The sequence below is a fragment of the Mobula birostris genome, chromosome 10 (genome assembly GCF_030028105.1).
Source record: "Mobula birostris isolate sMobBir1 chromosome 10, sMobBir1.hap1, whole genome shotgun sequence".
Taxonomy (NCBI): Eukaryota; Metazoa; Chordata; class Chondrichthyes; order Myliobatiformes; family Myliobatidae; genus Mobula; species Mobula birostris.
In genome coordinates this window covers 117540417-117561261 of record NC_092379.1, presented here as the reverse complement: position 1 = coordinate 117561261, position 20845 = coordinate 117540417, and the positions used below count along the sequence as shown (strand labels likewise).

The window sequence follows — 20845 nt, the reverse complement described above, 5'->3', positions numbered from 1 at the left end:
TCTGGAGGTACAAAAGTCATTCTTGAACAATTTATCATCATTCAGTGAAAAGAAAAACAGAGTTACCAAAGGATCTTGGACCTGGAACATTAGCTTTGCTTATCTCTTGATAAATGATGCCTGACCTACTGAATGCTTCCAGCATTTTCTGTTTTTACTTCTGACCTCCAACATCTGCAGGTCTCTTTGATTTTCAGTTACCTTTCAACTCCCTGGTGAAGCTTCTGCTTACTGGTTTATGCAAAGAGAACTGCAAAACTTAAAACCAGCAGAATAGACAATGAGATCTTGATTGTTGTGTGCTTTGACTTTTTTTTAGCAACTAGCAATTGTCTTTGCACATAACTTTGATTAAATTATTTCCCATGAGTTAGAAAATCTATGATGATCCCCAAATCTGAACCCACATGATATCCATCTTCCAGCAGGCAGGTCTATGGATTTCTTATCCAGCCTCTCTATTCCTGAAATGGCAACACCAAGCAGCTTGCAACCATTAGCATTATTAGAGGCTACACATAACAAAAATAGAGACTTTGGCCCATCAAGTCCATGCTGACCATCAAACATCTATTCACATTTATCAATTTAACAATAAATCCAGTTTTACCTTCCTCACATTCCCAACTACTCCAACCAGCTTCTGCAACTCACCCACCAGAGACAATATGCAGTGGGCAATTACCTTTCCAGGTTGTACAGCTTTGGGATGTGGAAGAAAACCAGAACAGGTAGAGGAAACTCATATGGCCACAGTGAGAAAATGTGAAGTCCACACAGACAGCGCTGGATTGGTTGCTAGCCGTGTGTGTAACAGCAGCTCACTTACTACACCACTGTGCCGACAGTCCCGTTGAAGGGCCTCGGCCTGAAACATTGACTCTTAGGTCCTCTCCATAGACGTCGCCTGACTTGCTCAGTTCCTCCAGCATTTGGTGTAAGTCATCCCAATTACAGATAAAAAAATTGATTAAGGTTTGAATAGCTTAATGTTGAAGATGAGGGGGTCCTTGAAGTGACATGTAGTGTATGAGAACTTTGATGCAACTTCATTGAATGTTCTTTTTCGGATATGTCCAGATAATGAAGTTGATGATAGCTAAAAACCTCTTTGCCGGAAAATGCTGCCACTCCTTATATAAAACAAAATAAATCTCAGAACTAGCAACTTCAAATAGCAATCCTGGTGCCATCAATTATTGTTCATCAAATGATACCTTTGGATGGGTTCCAGCAGGGTAACAATGGGCCAAATCAGTTGAGAAGTCAGTCAACTACAGACTTAAAAGGGCTATGTTTGAGAAATGCATAACAGGAAATCCCAGAAACCCTGAAGACAATTTTGCTTCAAGTGAACATGTCATTTTTTTTGCATATTTTAAAACTAGGAACAATACAGAATCGCTTTTTTTGGTGGCTGGAATTGGCATGCACAGGTTGTTTGCGTATGGGCAAATTGACAGGGCGTAAATCGAAAAAAAACCTCATCTCTGGTGACAAGAACAACAGGAGTCATGCCTTGTTTGAAAGAATAGAAATTACTGGGAGATAGTCAAGCTTTCATCTAGTTGCAGAGTAATAAATGTCATAAGAAAAGGTAAATGTCTAGGAAAATCATTCTGAGGAAAAATCATAAATTGTTTGTTTTCCAAGATTAGAACACATACCTGGTTAAACCTGCAACGTCGAGGACAGTGAGAAAATGGTCGGAGGAGGCTTATGAGGCGCTCCAGGGTTGTTTTGAGGTGACAGACTGGCAGGCACTCTGTGAGCCACATGGAGAGGATATTAATGGGCTCACAGAGCGCATCACTGATTACATCAACTTCTGTGTGGACTGTAATGTTCCGACAAGAACTGTCCTTTGTTATTCAAGTAACAAGCCATGGGTGACAAAGGACATTAAGGACATCCTGAACGCTAAAAAGAGGGCGTTTAGAGATGGAAATAGGGAGGAGCTGAGGGCAATACAGAGGGACCTGAAAGCCAGGATCAGGGAGGCTAAAGACAGGTACAGGAGGAAGCTTGAGTGGAAACTCCAGCAGAACAACATGAGAGAGATCTGGAGGGGGATGAGGACCATCACTGGGTTCCGGCAAACTAGCAACAGAGGAGCTGAAGGCAGTGTGGACAGGGCCAATGAACTTAACCTGTTCTTTAACAGATTTGACATTGTGGCCCCTGCCCATCCCCCACATGAGCCATCTGTTGTCGGCCCCCAACTAACACATATTCCACTCTCCCCTCCTACCCCTCCTCACAGTCCCCCAGCCTGCTCTCATGACTATACCCCTTCCCCACACAAAACCACCACGGTGGGCTTCACAGCTGAACAGGTGAGAAGACAGCTGAGACGTCTCAATGCGAGCAGCGCTGCAGGACCGGATGGTGTCAGTACCAGGGTGCTCAAAGCCTGTGCCCCTCAGCTATGTGGAGTACTTCACCATGTATTCAACCTGAGCCTGAGGCTCTGGAGGTTTCCTGTACTGTGGAAGACGTCCTGCCTCATCCTTGTGCTGAAGATGCCGCGCCCCAGCGGCCTCAATGACTACAGACCGGTGGCATTGACCTCCCACATCATGAAGACCCTGGAGAGACTTGTTCTGGAGCTGCTCCGGCCTATGGTCAGGCCACACTTAGATCCTCTCCAGTTCGCCTACCAGCCCCGACTAGGAGTTGAGGATGCCATTGTCTACCTGCTGAACCGTGTCTACGCCCACCTGGACAAGCCAGCGAGCACTGTGAGGGTCATGTTTTTTGACTTCTCCAGTGCGTTAAACACCATCCACCCTGCTCTGCTGGGGAAGAAGCTGACAGCGATGCAGGTGGATGCTTCCCTGGTGTCATGGATTCTTGATTACCTGACTGGCAGACCACAGTACTTGTGCTTGCAACACTGTGTGTCCGACAGAGTGATCAGCAGCACTGGGGCTCCACAGGGGACTGTCTTGTCTCCCTTTCTCTTCACCATTTACACCTCGCACTTCAACTACTGCATAGAGTCTTGTCATCTTCAGAAGTTTTCGGATGACTCTGCCATAGTTGGATGCATCAGCAAGGGAGATGAGGCTGAGTACAGGGCTACGGTAGGAAACATTGTCACATGGTGTGAGCAGAATTATCTGCTGCTTAATGTGAAAAAGACTAAGGAGCTGGTGGTAGACCTGAGGAGAGCTAAGGTACGGGTGACCCCTGTTTCCATCCAGGGGGTCAGTGTGGACATGGTGGAGGATTACAAATGCCTGGGAATACGAATTGACAATAAACTGGACTGGTCAAAGAACACTGAGGCAGTCTACAAGAAGGGTCAGAGCCATCTCTATTTCCTGGGGAGACTGAGGTCATTTAACATCTGCTGGACGATGCAGAGGATGTTCTACGAGTCTGTGGTGGCCAGTGCTATCATGTTTGCTGTTGTGTGCTGGGGCAGCAGGCTGAGGGTAGCAGACACCAACAGAATCAGCAAACTCATTCGTAAGGCCAGTGATGTTGTGGGGATGGAACTGGACTCTCTGAGGGTGGTGTCTGAAAAGAGGATGCTGTCTAAGTTGCATGCCATCTTGGTCAATGTCTCCCATCCACTACATAATGCACTGGTTGGGCACAGGAGTACATTCAGCTAGAGACTCATTCCTCCGAGATGCAGCACAGAGCATCATAGAAAGTCATTCTTGCCTGTGGCCATCAAACTTTACAACTCCTCCCTTGGAGGGTTAGACACCCTGTGCCGATAGGCTGGTCCTGGACTTATTTCATAATTTACTGGCATAGTTTACATATTACTATTTAACTATTTATGGTTCTATTACTATTTATTATTTATGGTGTCACTGTAACGAAAACCAATTTCCCCCTAGGATCAATAAAGTATGACTATGACTATGACTAATAAGCAAATATGCAATTTTTAATAGAAAACGACAACTAATTCTCCTCTTGTCAATTCATAAAGAGAGGGAAAAACTTTAAATTTAAAATGAAGGGAAAAAAACCCCACTGCACTAAAAAAAGAAAAAAAAAAGAAAAAAAGGACTGGGCAGTCCATTCAGAGAATACAATCAAGAAAAAACAAAGACTTTCTGATCAAATTTAAAACTTCGAAAAAAAATAAAGTAATTGGAAGAGTAATAAATCAAATCAAATGAAAATATAAAATAAAAGGTCGCCATATTTGCTCAAATTTAAAGGATGTATCAAATGTCCAACTTCCTATTTTCTCTAAACTTAAACAGGACATAATGGAGAAAAGCCAATAAAAGACAGTAGGTGGATTAGAATCCTTCCACTTTAGTAAAATGGCTCTCCTAGCCAATAAAGTCATAGAGACTGCCATACATTGAGCGGAAACAGGAATATTTCCTGCTTCTGATGGGATAATCCCAAAAATTGTTGTAAGTAAATTACGTTGTAAATCCAAATCCAAGATTTTTGATGGAATTTTAAAAACATCTCTTCAAAAATTATCTAGCTTTATACAAGACCAAAACATATGAGTTAAAGTGGCCACCTCAATATTACTTCTGTCACAAATAGGATCAATATTGGAAAAAATAAGCACTAGTTTATCCTTTGACATATGGGCCCAATGCACTAACTCGAACTGTATCAAGGAATGATGAACCCAAATAGATGAGTTGTTAACCAAATGTAAAACATTACTCCATCTGAAAATGACTCTTGAAATTCCGATTCCCAAGCATATTTAATTTTATTCATTAGATATCATTCGTGAATTCAATAACCATTTATAAATTATAGCTATCAACCCTTTTTGAAATGGTTTAAACTGAAAGAGAGCATCTGTCAAATTAGGTGGATAAACAGAAGGGTAATTTGGCAACAAACCACATAAAAAATTCCTAATTTGTAAATATCTAAAAAAGTATACATTAGATAAATCATATTTATCCACTAACTGAGAAAAAGACATTAAACAATCCCCTAAAAACAAATCTGAAGAAGTTATTATTCCCTTGGTTTCCCAAACTAAAAAGGCCTTATCCAAAATTGATGGTTTAAAAAAATAATTAAGATGGATATTACTAAAGGGAATAAAATTATTTAACTCAAAAAATCTGCGAAACTGAAACCAAATTCTTAATGTATGTTTAATAATGGGATTAAAATCTTGTCTACTAATCTTAGAAAACATAAAGGGAGAGGATCTCACAGTAAAGAGGCCAAAGAGAACCCTTTCTCCGAGTTTTCCGCCAAATCCAACCATGAAGGACATTCATGTATATCTGAATAGTGAATCCAAAAAATAATATATCGAATATTAATTGCCCAGTAATACATTCTAAAATTTGGCAAAGCCATACCACCATCCTTTTTTAATTTCTACAATGAGGGTTTACTCAATCAAGGATTTTTATTGTTCCAAATATAAAATGAGATTATAGAATCTATTCTGTCAAAGAACATTTTAGGAACAAAGGAAGGAACTGCCTGAGATATATATAAGAATTTCAGTAAAGCTATCATTTTAATAGCATTAATTCGACCTATTAATGATAATGTCATAGGCGACCATTTAGAAAGCGTTTGTTTGATGTATTCAATTAATGCAAAAAAATATGTATTTATAGAGGTCTTAAAAATTTTTAGTAATTTTAATACTGAGATAGGTAAAGTAATTTTTAGCAATACTAAAAGGTACTTGATGATTTGGATCCGAGTAATTATTAATAGGAAGTAACTCGCTTTTATGTAAATTTAATTTATACCCAGAAAAACTAATGAATTCAGAAAATATAGTTAACATAGAAGGAATAGATTTCCTAGGATCTGAAATATAAACTAACAGGTCATCTGCATATAACGAAACCTTGTGTATTTTATCCCCTTTCTTAATACACTGGACAGCATTAGAATCGCTACGAGCAATAGCAAGGGGTTCTAAAGCCAAGTTAAATAATAAAGGGCTAAGAGGACATCCCTGCCGAGTACCCTTATATAATCTAAAATAGGGAAATTTTTGATTATTAGTTATAACCACAGCCAGTTATTATTAGTTATAACCAGGGCATGATAGATCAATTTGATCCAGGAAATAAAATTAAATCTTTCCAAAACCTCAAATAAGGAAGACCACTTCACCCTCTCAAAGGCTTTCTCTGCATCAAGAGAAACAACACATTCAGATTCTTTAGATGGAGAAGAAAGGATTTTCTTTTACCAGAAGGAGAAAATGATGTTCATGCCATCAGGTTGGAGGCTACCTAGATGAAGTATGAGATGTGGCGCCTCTACCCTGAGAGTGGCCTCATCTTGGCAAATGAGGAGGCCACGGACTGACATGTTGGAACAGGAAAGGGAATAAGAATTAAAATGTTTAGCTACTGGAAAATTCCAGTTTTGGTGGATGGACTGGATATTCTCAAAGCAGTCCTTCAATTTATGTTGGGATTCACAAATGTAGAAGAGGCCACATCGGGAGCACTGGATGCAATAGTTGTCCCCCAGCTGATTTGCAGATGAAGTGTTGCCTCTCCTGGAAGGACTATTTGGGGCCCTGAATGGAGGTGAGGGAGGAGCTGAATGGACAGGTGTAGCATTTTGGCTACTTGCAGGTATAAGTGCTAGGAGAGAGATTATCAGGAAGGGATGAATGGACAGCAGAGTCATGGAGGAATTGATCCCTGTGGAAGCAGAGAGGGGGTGGGGGAGATAAAAATCTGTTTGGTGGTAGGATCCCATTGAGGTTGCAGAGAGTGATGCATTGGATGCGAGGCTCATGGAGCGGTATGTGAAGATGAGAGGAAGTCTATCTCTGTTAAGGCAGCAGGAAGATGGTGTGAGCGCCAATATCCAGGAAAGGGAGAAGATGAGGATGAGGGCAGCATTAATGCTGGAGGAAGGGAAACTCTATTGTTTGAAGAAGGAAGACATCTCTGATGTCGTAGAAATGAAAGACTTGTCCTGGGAACTGCTGCTGTGGAGACGAAGGAACTGAGAAAAGGGAATAATATTTTTACAGGAGACAGGGTGGGAAGAGGTATAGCCAATATAACCAATGGAATCCATAGCCTCTCTTATGTTGCTTCTGTTCTCTTCTGACTGCCAGGATCAATGTTTATCCTCTTTATGCATCACCAAACTCCAAATCCCATCTTTCTTAGCAATCAACCGCAGTCTTTCCCATATTCCCTCATTCATGTTTGAAACCAGCCATCCCACAATACCCTCTCTGAAAGCAAAAGATCTTACTGGAAGATCAGAATGAGCCCGATCTTTCTGTCCCATGGCCAATATCTTCACCACATATATTCCTGATCTAAAGCCCTGATTGTTCTCTTTGTTTTCCTTGATTTCAGGGCTTTGACTTCACAACATCCTCTGATCTTCCCCGGTGCTGGAAAATACCTCATATCACTTGCAAGATGTAAATCAAAAGCACATTGAGGTACTGTTACTAAATTCAGCAAGTCTTCCATGTCTCTATAAATTGTGTGCTTCATTGTACCATTCTTCTCCGACTCTCTGGAAATATTGCATTTAACATAACAAAATTATTACTGCTGTATTAAAGTTTCTTATGATTAAAAACTAAAATAAATGCTGCTTAAGGACTGCTAAATGACGTGAAGCTCACATTTGGGCCAGGTAATGTTGATAAAGTGAATGGAGCAGTATTCTTTTGGCTAAGAACTTCAAATAATATTCAACAAGGTGAGCTACATTAATGATAAGAAGTAATCATCTTGAAAATTAAAGATGGGGTTTTGAACTGTGGGACTACAAGAAATTGGACTGAAGTTTCCCAAGTTCCAACTATAAACGATATTTAGAAAATAAGCTTTATCCATCAGTTGATCATCAAAGAGAAGGAGTAATGCCTTCATTGCTGGACTACTTATAGCTGAAGCTCATTTGATGCCAAATAAATGTTTTGTTTGATGACGTACCACTGGGTCCAGAGTGTTGCCTATTGGCAATCTTGTCCTGCATTTTCAAATTCCTTGTCTTCACGCGCTTGGCAAAACAAGTCAGTTAGAAGTGAGCCTTCTGAGGGCCACGTGGGGAAAGTTAGTAGTGGTGGGTCAGGGATTGTGGGGTGATAGACAGAGGACTGAGAATATTGAGATGGTGCGGATAAGATTGCATTAGTTAGGAGGTGGAGTTGGTGCTGATGAGAATATAAATAATTAAGAGGAACCAGAAATGAGGATGACTAGTATGTGGATATGATGCCAGAGTGGGTTTTCAGTCTATGGTATAAGGTAGCACTGGAGGCTGGGATTGGAGGAAGATTAATGTAGGAGAGGGATGGTAGTTGGGTGAACATTTGGAAATATGGAGTCTTAGTAACAGGGTGCTCTATTTGAGGTGCATTTTAGGGACAAGGGACTGTTGGTGGGTTAGGTTTAGGATGTTATACGTGCTCAGTGTTTTGGTCTGGTCACGTCAGGTCAGGTTATCTATACAAAATAGTACATATAGTGGCTTGCTTATTATCTGTGCCTCAACTTTCCAACTTAAAATTTGCATGATATTTCAGTGCAAGAGAGCCATGTGAAGCAGTTTGAATCTAAAGATCATGCTCTACATCTGTTTGGTTTATTTTTTGGGTTCTGTTTGGGACATAAGACATTTAAGTTACACTCCAACGTAAAATACTAGGCTGGAAACTGTGTTACAACTAATAACTAGTCAGCTTTGAATCATTTCAGAATCAAGGCCAATGAATAGTAGACAATTGCTTACTTGTAATATAGAAGTTAATTTTTCTTCTGTCCATGTCAAACTTGTTCGAGGCCACACAGTAATAAATTCCTGAGACTTTGCTTTCATTCACTATCAGCGTGCTCACAATCTAAGAAATAAAAAAGATGAATCTACATTAACTCGATACAGTAAAAGCTCTCAGCTTTATAAAATTCAGGTTAAAGGGGGAAAGCTGAGGTTGCCGTGACATCTGGGCATCAGCGACATAAACACGTGATGACTGTAAATGACATTCAGTTAACTTGCTTCAAAGTTGCTGGTGAACGCAGCAGGCCAGGCAGCATCTCTAGGAAGAAGTACAGTCGACGTTTCAGGCCAATCACCTGTCCAGCTCTTGGCTCCATCCCTCCCCCTCCTGTCTTCTCCTATCATTTTGGATCTCCCCCTCCCCCTCTCAAATCTCTTACTAACTCTTCCTTCAGTTAGTCCTGACTGTACCTCTTCCTAGAGATGCTGCCTGGCCTGCTGCGTTCACCAGCAACTTTGATGTGTATTGCTTGAATTTCCAGCATCTGCAGAATTCCTGTTGTTTGCAGTTAACTTGCTTGCTTGCAAGTAGAATGGAATGAAGTATGGGTCAGCACATTCCAAAAAAAGGAGAAAACCTGAGATCAAGAAGATGATCAACTTTCAATATGAATATTTAAATAGAATAATAATTAATTTGACCATGAACAAATGCAGTTGCAAGTTGGTTGCCCTGCCATTGACTTCAAAGGGATACAGATATTTTGGATAAATTTTCAATATGGTGTGCCCCACTGAAACAGTCTGAATCATATACAGTACCTTGGTACTGGAAACAAGGATCAACAGATATAAGAGTAATTACATATCATCCACATTTACAAGGTTTTATTGTGTGATATCATTATTTAGATGAATTGAAGAATTAAACAACAACTTTTATTCAAGTGAAATTTTGAATAACATAACATAGAAACAGTGTTAGATAAAATTTATCAGCAACATGTGACCAAAACTGTGAGGTATGTTTTAGGGAAGGTCCTATATGAGTCATATAGAGCAGGGATGAAAGTTACAGGAAGGACATTCCAGGTTTTATAGATATAGTTCTGAAGGCTTAATTGTCAATGAATGATGGGAGAAATGGGAAGGTGTAAGGTAAATGGGGGCAAATGTTGACATTTCCCAAAAAGGTCATGTCAAAACAAAATGGGTATCCATTTTCTGGTAGCTAATGTTCTACTGAATCAGTTTCATAAAATGAATTTTTAATCAGTTGACTTAAAATGAGATGCAAATTACATTTCCTTCTCTGCCTTTCCCGCATTATTAGACAGCAGTGACTGATGTTCATATGAAGTAGAAGTGGCTGTAAGCAGTACAGACAGTTCCAATGTCAGATCCAAATTGAAGTGCATAGTTAGGATGCCAAAGATCAATTTAATTTGGATTGAGTTCCAATAGCAAGAGGCAACATCCCATTTCTTTGCTGGATAGCACAGTCTGCATTTTTAGCCCCTCATTAAATGATTCTCTTCAATCAGTACAAACCCATGAACAGTAATGATTTGACAAAAATAATTGATTTTCATCCATTTTCACCTCCCAAGTCTTTATCGATGTGATCAATCCCCTGCTCCCTCAACTTGTTCCTGGATTATAAATGGTTCCATATTGTTACCTCCTTTGAGGAAATAAACACCAAACAACCATTTCATCCTTTCAGCTGAAATAGTGTGAAAAAAATATAGTAATCACACAAATTAAATAGCGATGTATATGCCTCCATTAAAATGCTTGTGACTTCATGTGTTCGATGGCTGGTTTTGATAGAACAAAGAATGAAAAATTAATGAAATCTTGAAGTGAACAGCCATAGTCCATGGCATGTTCAAGGAGTAAAGTAATATGAAGAAAGAGGGAGTAAAAATAAAGAACAATGCTAAACAATTTCTGCCAAATTAATAAACTAACAGAAGCTGATTAAGCATGTCACAAACTCCCATGTACTCAGATATTGGATTATGTTTTTTGCCTCAGTACTGAGAGGCACAAACTACAAATACAACCACATTGTGTCAACTGCATTGGGCAAAATTGTGGTAAAATTACATTGCTTCTACTTTTACTTCTTATGGAGAAATTGTTGGTTATTAACTCTCCATTGTAAAATCTGATTATTAAATGCTTTTAAACTTGAATTATATTTTTGACTCAGTCATATTTTTTCTGCAACCTGTTTAGTGAAATCAGTCAACACACACAAAATGCTGGTGGAACGCAGCAGGCCAGGCAGCATCTATAGGAAGGAGTACAGTTGACGTTTCCGGCCGAAACCCTTCGTCAGGGCTAACTGAAAGAAGAGATAGTAAGAGATCTGAAAGTGGGAGGGGCAGGGGGAGATCCGAATTGATAGAAGATAGGAGGGGGAGGGATGAAGCTAAGAGCTGGAAAGTTGATTGGCAAAAGGGATGCAGAACTGGAGAAGGGGGAGGATCATGGGATGGAAGGCCTAGGGAGGAAGAAAGGGGGAGGGGAGTTCAGAGGAAGATGGACGGCTGGCAAGGAGTGATTGTGAGAGGGACCGAGAGACAGAGAGAGAAAAAAGAGAGAAAAAAAGGGGGGAATAATAAATAAATAACGGATGGGGTAAGAAGGGGAGGAGGGGCATTAATGGAATTTAGAGAAATCAATGTTCATGCCATCAGGTTGGAGGCTGCCCAGACGGAATATAAGGTGTTGTTCCTCCATCCTGAGTGTGGCTTTATCTTGACAGCAGAGGAGGCTGTGGATAGACATATCAGAATGGGAATGGGACGTGGAATTATAATGTGCGGCCCCTTCTCCAGTTCTGTATCCCTTTTGCCAATCAGCTTTCCAGCTCTTAGCTTCATCCCTCCCCCTTCTGTCTTCTCCTATCATTTCGGATCTCCCCCTCCCACTTTCAAATCTCTTACTATCTCTTCTTTCAGTTAGTCTTGACGAAAGGTCTCGGCCCAAAACGTTGACTGTACTCCTTCCTATAGATGCTGCCTGGCCTGCTGCCTTCCACCAGCATCTTGTGTATGTTGCTTGAATTTACAGCACCTGCAGATCTCCTCATGTTAGTGAAATCAGTTTTGCCTCTGTAACTTATATTACCGTGCACCAGCTCTGTGCATGTTTTCTGTGTCTGTTCAATTAATATAAACATCTTCTGAGTTTATACTGGAACTTCGTCCCACCTTAAATCCTCACCTTATTGAACTCTTTCCCTCCATCTCTCAATTCAAGTCGTATTTTATTCCCCTCCCAGATCTTTCATCTCCTTTCAGCTGATCAGTGCAGCTGAATGATAAATTGTTGATAAATGGGAGTGAACAGTCATGGTAAATGGCACAGGATATAATCAAAGTTGAAAACTAACATGAAGAACGAAAGTTAGGATTAGGAATCTGCTGTTATATCAGTTTCTGACTGCTTCTATTGGAGGGCATAGGTTTATGATTGTTAAGGTTTAAAGGGGATCCGAGGAGTTGGTTTTTTGTGTAGAATGTGGTGTGGAAATGGAATGAGCTGCCAGAGGATGTGATGGGGAAGTACAATTACAACATCTAAAGGACATTTAGATAGAGACATGGATAGGATAGCTTAGGAGGCTATTGGCCAAACTCAGAAAATGGGATTAGTGTAGATGGGTATCTTGGTTGGCATGGATGAGTTAAGGCAAAGGGCCTGCCTCCATACTGTGCAACTCTATGAATCTAATCTATGAACATGATTGTGTTTGATCACCTCTTGGCTTCCTCTTCTGCACCAATTCCACATAGCCCTCAATTCCCGGATCATTTAAAAATTTATTGCCCTCCTCTTTAAATACTGTTCTGATCTGGCCTTCAGAATCCTCATATTTAAAAGAGTCATTATCTTCTGTGAGAAGAAATTCCAAAGTTGCAGTTTTAAATGACTGCCCCCCCATCTTGAAAATTTGAGACCCTTCTACTTATGAAGAACATCTCCACAGTCATGCCTCTTTAGGATTTTACATGTTTCAATGAGACCATCTGTCATTCTTTTAAACTCAGTTTCAAAGAATATAGATCTAAGTTTTGATGATAGAACAGTTATTACATCCTAGGAATTGGCTCAATGAATCTGTCTGCACTTTCCACTTCATTAAACAAAGGGACCAAAGCTGTATACTGTACAATATATCAAATGCTGCTTCAACCAATACAATTGTAATACTATTTAAAATCAAGGAGCAACTTTAGTTGTCATATATATGTACATATACTAGGAATTTGCGGTGGTGTGTTAGTCAAGTCAAGTCAAGTCACTTTTTATTGTCATTTCGACCATAACTGCTGGTACAGTACACAGTAAAAACAAGACAACATTTTTCAGGACCATGGTGCTACATGAAACAATACAAAAACTACACTGAACTATGTAAAACAACACAAAACTTCACTAGACTACAGACCTACACAGGACTGCATAAAGTGCACAAAACAGTGCAGGCATTACAATAAATAATAAACAAGACGATAGGCACAGTAGAGGGTACAGTAGGCTGGTGTCAGTCCAGGCTCTGGGTATTGAGGAGTCTGATGGCTTGGGGGAAGAAACTGTTACATAGTCTGGTCGTGAGAGTCCGAATGCTTCGGTGCCTTTTGCCAGATGGCAGGAGGGAGAAGAGTTTGTATGAGGGGTGTGTTGGGTCCTTCATAATGCTGTTTGCTTTACGGATGCAGTGTGTGGTGTAAATGTCTGTAATGGCGGGAAGAGAGACCCCGATGAGACATGCAAGAAAAACCCAACAATATTCAACAATTATAAAGAATAAATGATTATATAAAAATAATGAATTATATATAAATAAAAAAGAGATAAAAGGACAAATATGGAAGAAAATCTGCATAAATAAATAAACACCAGCATGCATTTACAATGTAAATAGCATTATAAAAAGTGGTTCAAAATGACTATAGTGCAGTGACAGGTAAAGGATGGGGGGGGGCACTAGAATGGTTGATCAGGTTAATGGTCTGGGGGAAGAAACTTTTAATATGGCATAGTTTTTATTTTAATCATCTTATCACTCTTTTCAGAAGAATACCTCACCATTGGCAGGGGTTTAGGAACCGGAATGAAGGGACACAGGACAGGACAGAGGGTAAAAAAAGCAAAGATAGCGTGCAGTCAGACTGTCAGGAAGGGCAGGCAGAAGATAGAACACAACTGCAGTCAGCAGGGTGAGTGTCAGTGCATTGGGGATGCAGAATCAAAAAGGGTAGCAAATACTCAAAGTGTTGTATCTCAATGCACGGAGTATAAGGAATAAGGTGGATGATCTTGTTGCACTTTTACAGATTGTCAGGTATGATGTTGTGGCCATCACTGAATTGTGGCTGAAGGGTGGTTGTAGTTGGGAGCTGAATGTCCAAGGTTACACGTTGTACTGGAGGGATAGGAAGATAGGTAGAGGGGGTGGTGCATCTCTGTTGGTAAAGAATGGCATCAAATCAAAGAAAAATGTGACATAAGATTGGAAGTTGTTGAAACTTGTGGGTTAAGGTAAGAGGTAAAAGGACCCTGATGGCAGTTATACACTGGCCTCCCAACAGTGGCTAGGATATGAACCACAGATTACAATGGGAAATACAAAAGGAGTGTCAATATGGCAATGTTATGACAGCCATGAGAGATTTCAACATGCAGGTCAGTTGGAAAAATCAGGTTGGTCAGGTTGGAAATGGAAATCAAGAGAGTGAGTTTGTTGAATGCCTACGAGATGGCTTTTTAGAGCAGTTTGTCATTGAGCCTGCTCAGGGATCAGCTATACTGGATTGGGCATGATGTAATGAACCAGAGGTGATTAGCGAGCTTAAGGTAAAAGAACATTAGGGAGCTTAAGGCAGTGATCACAATATGATTGAGTTCAGCTTGAAATTTGATAGGGAGAAAGTAAAGTCTGATGCAGCAGCATTTCAGTGAAGAAAAGGAAATTACAGTTGTATGAGAGACGAGTTGGCCAAAGTAAATTTGAAGGAGATGTTGGAAGGAATGACAGCAGAGCAGCAATGGCATGCGTTTCTGGGAAAAATGAGGAAGCCGCAGGATACTGCAGATGAATTCCAAAAATGAAGAAATACTCAAATGGCAAAATAGTACAACCGTGGCTGACAAAGGAAGTCAAAGCTATTGTAAATGCAAAAGAAAGGGCATACAATGAAGCAAAAATTAGTGGGAACACAGAGGATTGGGAAGCTTTTAAAACTCTACAGAGAGCAACTAAAATAATCATTAGGAAGGAAAGGATGAAATAAGAAACTGAGCAAGCAAACAATATCAAAGTGGATAGTAAAAGCTTTTTCAAGTATGTGAAAATAAAAGAGAGATGAGAGTAGATATAAGACCATCAGAAAATGAGGCTGGAGAAATAATAATGGGGACCAAGGAGATAGCAAAGGAACTAAATGAGTATTTTGCATCAGTCTTCACTGTGGAAGACACCAGCAGTGTGCCAGATGTTGAAGGGTGCGAGGGAAGAGAAATTAATGCAGTTACTATTCGAAAGGAGAAGGTGCTCAAAAAGATGAAAGACCTAAGGGTACATAGGTCACCCAGACTAGATGAACTGCACCCTAGGGTACTGAAGGAGGTACCAGTAGAGATTGTTGAAGCATGAGAAATGATCTTTCAAAAATCATTGGACTCTGGCATGGTGCCAGAGGACTGCAAAATTGCAAATGTCACTCCACTCTTTAAGAAAGAGAAAGTCAGCAGAAAGGAAAGTATAGACCATTTAGCACAACTGCAGTGGTTGGGAAGATGTTGGAGTCACTTGTTAAGAATGAGGTTATGGAGTACTTGGTGACAGGACAAGATAGGACAAAGTCAGTATGGTTTCCTTAAAGGAAAATCTGTCCTGACAAACCTGTTGGAACTTTCTGAGGAGATTGCATGTAGGATAGATAAAGGTGGTGTGGTGGATATTGTATATTTCAACTTTCAGAAGGCCTTTGACAAGGTGCCACACATAAGGTTGCTTATCAAATTAAGAGCCCATGGTATTACAGGAAAGTTACTGGCATGGTTAAAGCATTGGCTGATTGGTAGGAGGCGGCGAGTGGGAATAAAAGGATCCTTTTCTGGTTGGCTGCCAGTGACTAGCGGTGTTCTGCAGGGGTTGGTGTTGGGACTGTCCCTTTTTATGCTGTACATCGATGATTTAGATGATGGAATAGACAGCTTTGTTGACAGTTTTGCAGATGATACAAAGATTGGTGGAGGGGCAGGTAGTGTTGAAGAAACAGGTAGGCTGAGAAGGACTTAGACAGTTTAGAAGAATGGGCAAGAAAGTGCGAAATGAAATACAATGTTGGAAAATACATGGTCATGGACTTTGGTAGCAGAAATAAATGTGCAGACTATTTTCTAAATGGGGAGAAAATTCAAAAATTTGAGATGCAAAGGGACTTGGGAGTCCTTGTGCAGAACACCCTAAAGGTTAACTTGCAGGTAAAGTCAGTGTGAGGAAGGCAAATGCAATGATAGCATTCATTTCAAGAGGTCTAGAATACAAGAGCAGGAATGTGATGCTGAGGCTTTATAAGGCATTGGCGAGGCCTCAACTTGAGTATTGTAAACAGTTTTGGGCTCCTCATCTCAGAAAAGATGTGCTGGCATTGGAAAGGGTTCAGAGGAGGTTCACAAAGATGATTCTGGGAATGAAATGATTATCATATGTTTGATAGCTTTGTGATCCCCTCCAGCTCACCTACCAGCCCCGACTAGGAGTTGAGGATGCCATCGTCTACCTGCTGAACCGTGTCTATGCCCACCTGGACAAGCCAGCGAGCACTGTGAGGGTCATGCTTTTTGACTTCTCCAGTGCGTTCAACACCATCCGCCCTGCTCTGCTGGGGAAGAGGCTGACAGCAATGCAGGTGGATGCTTCCCTGGTGTCATGGATTCTTGATTACCTGACTGGCAGACCACAGTACGTGTGCTTGCAACACTGTGTGTCCGACAGAGTAATCAGCAGCACTGGGGCTCCACAGGGGACTGTCTTGTCTCCCTTTCTCTTCACCATTGACACCTTGCACTTCAACTACTGCACAGAGTCTTGTCATCTTCAGAAGTTTTCTGATGACTCTGCCATAGTTGGATGTATCAGCAAGGGAGATGAAGCTGAGTACAGGGCTACGGTAGGAAACTTTGTCACATAGTGTGAGCAGAATTATCTGCAGCTTAATGTGAAAAAGACTAAGGAGCTGGTGGTAGACCTGAGGAGAGCTAAGGTACAGGTGACCCCTGTTTCCATCCAGGGGGTCAGTGTGGACATGGTGGAGGATTACAAATACCTGGGGGTACGAATTGACAATAAACTGGACTGGTCAAAGAACACTGAGGCAGTCTACAAGAAGGGTCAGAGCCGTCTCTATTTCCTGAGGAGACTGAGGTCCTTTAACATCTGCCGGACGATGCAGAGGATGTTCTACGAGTCTGTGGTGGCCAGTGTGATTGTGTTTGCTGTTGTGTGCTGGGGCAGCAGGCTGAGGGTAACAGACACCAACAGAATCAACAAACTCGTTCGTAAGGTCAGTGATGTTGTGGGGATGGAACTGGACTCTCTCACGGTGGTGTCTGAAAAGAGGATGCTGTCCAAGTTGCATGCCATCTTGGACAATGTTTCCCATCCACTATATAATGTACTGGTTGGGCACAGGAGTACGTTCAACCAGAGACTCATTCCACCGAGATGCAACACAGAGCGTCATAGGAGGTCATTCCTGCCTGTGGCCATCAAACTTTACAACTCCTCCCTTGGAGGGTCAGACACCCTGAGCCAAAAGGCTGGTCCTGGACTTATTTCCTGACATAATTTACATATTACTATTTAACTATTTATGGTTTTATTACTATTTAATTACTTATGGTGCAACTGTAACGAAAACCAATTTCCCCCGGGATCAATAAAGTATGACTATGACTATGACTATGTCAGTACACACTGGAATTTAGAAGGATAAGGGAAATCTTATTGCAATCTTTTGAAAGGCCTAGACAGAGTAGGTGTAGAACGAATGTTTCCCATGGTGGGGGAGTCTAGGACAAGAGGGCATAGCCTCAGGATAGAGGGGTGTCCATTTAAAACAGATGCGGAGAAATTTCTTTAGCCAGAGGGTGGTGAGTTTGTGGAATTTATTACCATAAGCAGCTGTGGAGGACAGGTCATTGGGTGTATTTAAGGCAGAGCTGGATAGGTTCTTGATTGGACACAGCATCAAAGCTTACGGGGAGAAGGCGGGGGAGTGGAGCTGAAGAGGGGAAAAGGATCAGCCATGATTGAATGGTGGAGCAGACTCGGTGAACCAAATGGCCTAATCCTGCTCCTATGTCTTATTATGATCTTATTTCTAATTTCCAACCCTCTTGCAGTAAAAGCTAATATGCCATTGCAGCTGCCTTCTAGCTACTCATTGCACTTGCATGATAACTTTATGTTTTGTGTACAAGAATAGCTAGAATGGTCCCTGTGGTCTATTCCTTTGCAATTTCTCATCATTTAGATAGTAGTCTGCCTTCTGATTCCTCTTCCTGAATTCATACTTTCCTACAATAAATTCCACTTGACAAGCTTGCACTCACTTACTCAACTTATCTATATCTTGTTGCATAGTCCAAAGGTTTTCACTGTGGCATGCCCTCCCACATATTTTCAAATCATTAGCTTCAATGGAAAACCAAAAATAGAACGTGCCTCTCCCACAGTACTGTGCCGTTTCATTTCCTTGTCCTCAACAGAATTTTTTCTCGAATTGTAATAACAGAATATGTAATATTATCAGTATTTATATATGTTGGTGTTGCAGCAATTGACATGTGAAGATATGAACAAGTTATAGTTATAACCTTACCTACCTTGCACAGATAAAAAAGGAAAAATAAAGTTATATATTGGGAATATAAAGTAAAATTCAGGAAATGTACATTTTAATGTCTCAAAGCAATGGAAATTCCAGACAAGATGTCAGGATTTGTGTAATATTTCACTCAAACATTAATCCATCTTTACCTTTCAGGTGCTGTCCAGCCTGCTATGCATTTCATGCAATATGTGCTTTTGATTTACTTACTATCTCAAATGGCTCAAGAAGCTGTATAAATGTCACACACCTACTATATAATGCCACGTGTTTCCCACATGGATTCCTGTGCATTACCTTTCACTTGCTGTGTAACTAATCGTTCACAAATGTTCCTGGGTTTGTGATGTGACATTTTGGAGCTGTTAATATAATGGCCAGAATGCCTGTGGTATTCATTCAAATCAGGAACAGAGGTCTAATACCCATTCTTAATCTTTTTCAAGATCTTAATCTTTGTCTTCATTGAAAGGATTTGGGATTGACGAATGTCTAAATGTCTAAACGGTTTAAAATAAAATGAGAGAAGGTGGGTCTTAAAGCACATTACCTGTTGATATTGAAGATGAACATTGTAGGCAGAAGGTCTTTTTCTGCGTAGTATTATCAATGACAATGAATTTCAAATTAATACAGCGACAGTTAATTACCTCATTTGCAACCCAGTAGCTAAATTGGCCCTCTTTCATTTGCAGAATATTAGAAATAGCTTTTAAACCAGAAATAGCAGGTAAAGTTGACAAGCCTATGACTTAACCACTGGAGTAGAAAGAAAGTTAGGAGATAGTCTTCTTCATAGACCACAGAACAGTACAGCACAGCACAGCACAGAAACAGATCCTTTAGCCCACGATGTCTTGCTGATCATGATGCCAGTTTAAACTAATCTCATCTGTATGCACATTGTCTACAACCCTCTATTCTCTGTCTGTTCATGTGCCTGTCCCAGTGCCCTTTAAACATTATTATTGTTCAATACCTGCTTTCACCAGTTCCCCTGGCGGCATGTTCCAAACACCTATCACTCTCTGTGTTAAAAACAACTTGTCTCATAAATTTTCTTTAAACTTTCTCAATCTCATTTCGAACCTATGCCATTAAGTATTAGGCAGTTCCACCTTCGGAAAAAGACTTTGATCATCTAGGGTCTCTGTGCCTCTCATAACTCTATCAAGTCACTCCACAGTCTCCGATGCTCAAAGTTTGTCCAACTTCTCCTTATAAGTAATGCTCTCGAATTAAGGAATATCCTGATGAATCTCTTCTGTAGCCTCTCCAAAGCCTCCACCTTCTTTCTATAGTGTGGCAACCAGAACTGCAGCAAAGACTCCAAATGCAACCTGACCAAATATTTATACAGCTGCAATAGGACTTCCTGACCTTAATGCTCAACACCCAGACCCGTAAAGGCAAGTATGCCATATACCTTCTTTACCACCCTATCTACTTGAGTTTCCACTTTCTGGCAGCTGTGGATTTGTAACCCAGGATCTGTCTGTACATCAATGCTCCTAAGAATTCTGCCAATTACTGTATACATTCCTCTGACATGTGATCTCAAATGACCCAAAGTGGAACAATTCAGATTAAACTACATCTTCCTTTTCTCTCCCTACAATTCCAACAGGTCTATATCCTGTTGATTCCTAGAAAGGTAGAAACATAGAAACCTACAGCACAATACAGGCCCTTTGGCCCAGAAAGCTGTGCTGAACATGTCCTTACCTTAGAACTACCTAGGCTTACCCATAACCTCTATTTTTCTAAGCTCCATGTATCTATCCAGGAATCTCTTAAAAGACCCTATTATTTCTGCCTCCACCACCGTCGCCGGTAGCCCATTCCATGCACTCACCACCCTCTGTGTAAAAAACTTATTCCCGACATCTCCTCTGTACCTACTTCCAAGCACCTTAAAACTATGCCCCCTCGTGCTAACCACTTCAGCCCTGGGAAAAAGCCTCTGACTATCCACATGACCAATGCCTCTCATTATCTCGTACACCTCTATCAGTTCACCTTTCATCCTCTGTCGCTCCAAGGAGGAAAGGCCGAGTTCAATCTATTCTCATAAGGCATGCTCCCCAATCCAGGCAATATTCTTGTAAACCCCCTCTGCAAATCCTTCCACGACCTTTCTCACTATCTATAACTCTGACAATTTTTATATCATCTGCAAACTTACTAAGCAGTCCACCTACATTTTTGTCCAGGTAATTTACATATAGAGCAGA

At 40.7% G+C, this 20845-nt stretch overlaps 1 protein-coding gene across 1 annotated transcript in view; it reads right to left on the bottom strand.

The window, feature by feature from the left end:
* Nucleotides 1-20845, bottom strand: part of kdrl (kinase insert domain receptor like) — a 222878-nt gene that overhangs the window by 80291 nt on the left and 121742 nt on the right. Inside the window, exon 12 of the mRNA XM_072270842.1 lies at nt 8707-8815. Coding sequence (XP_072126943.1) covers nt 8707-8815 — 109 coding nt within the window. The remainder of the gene's footprint in view (nt 1-8706; nt 8816-20845) is intronic.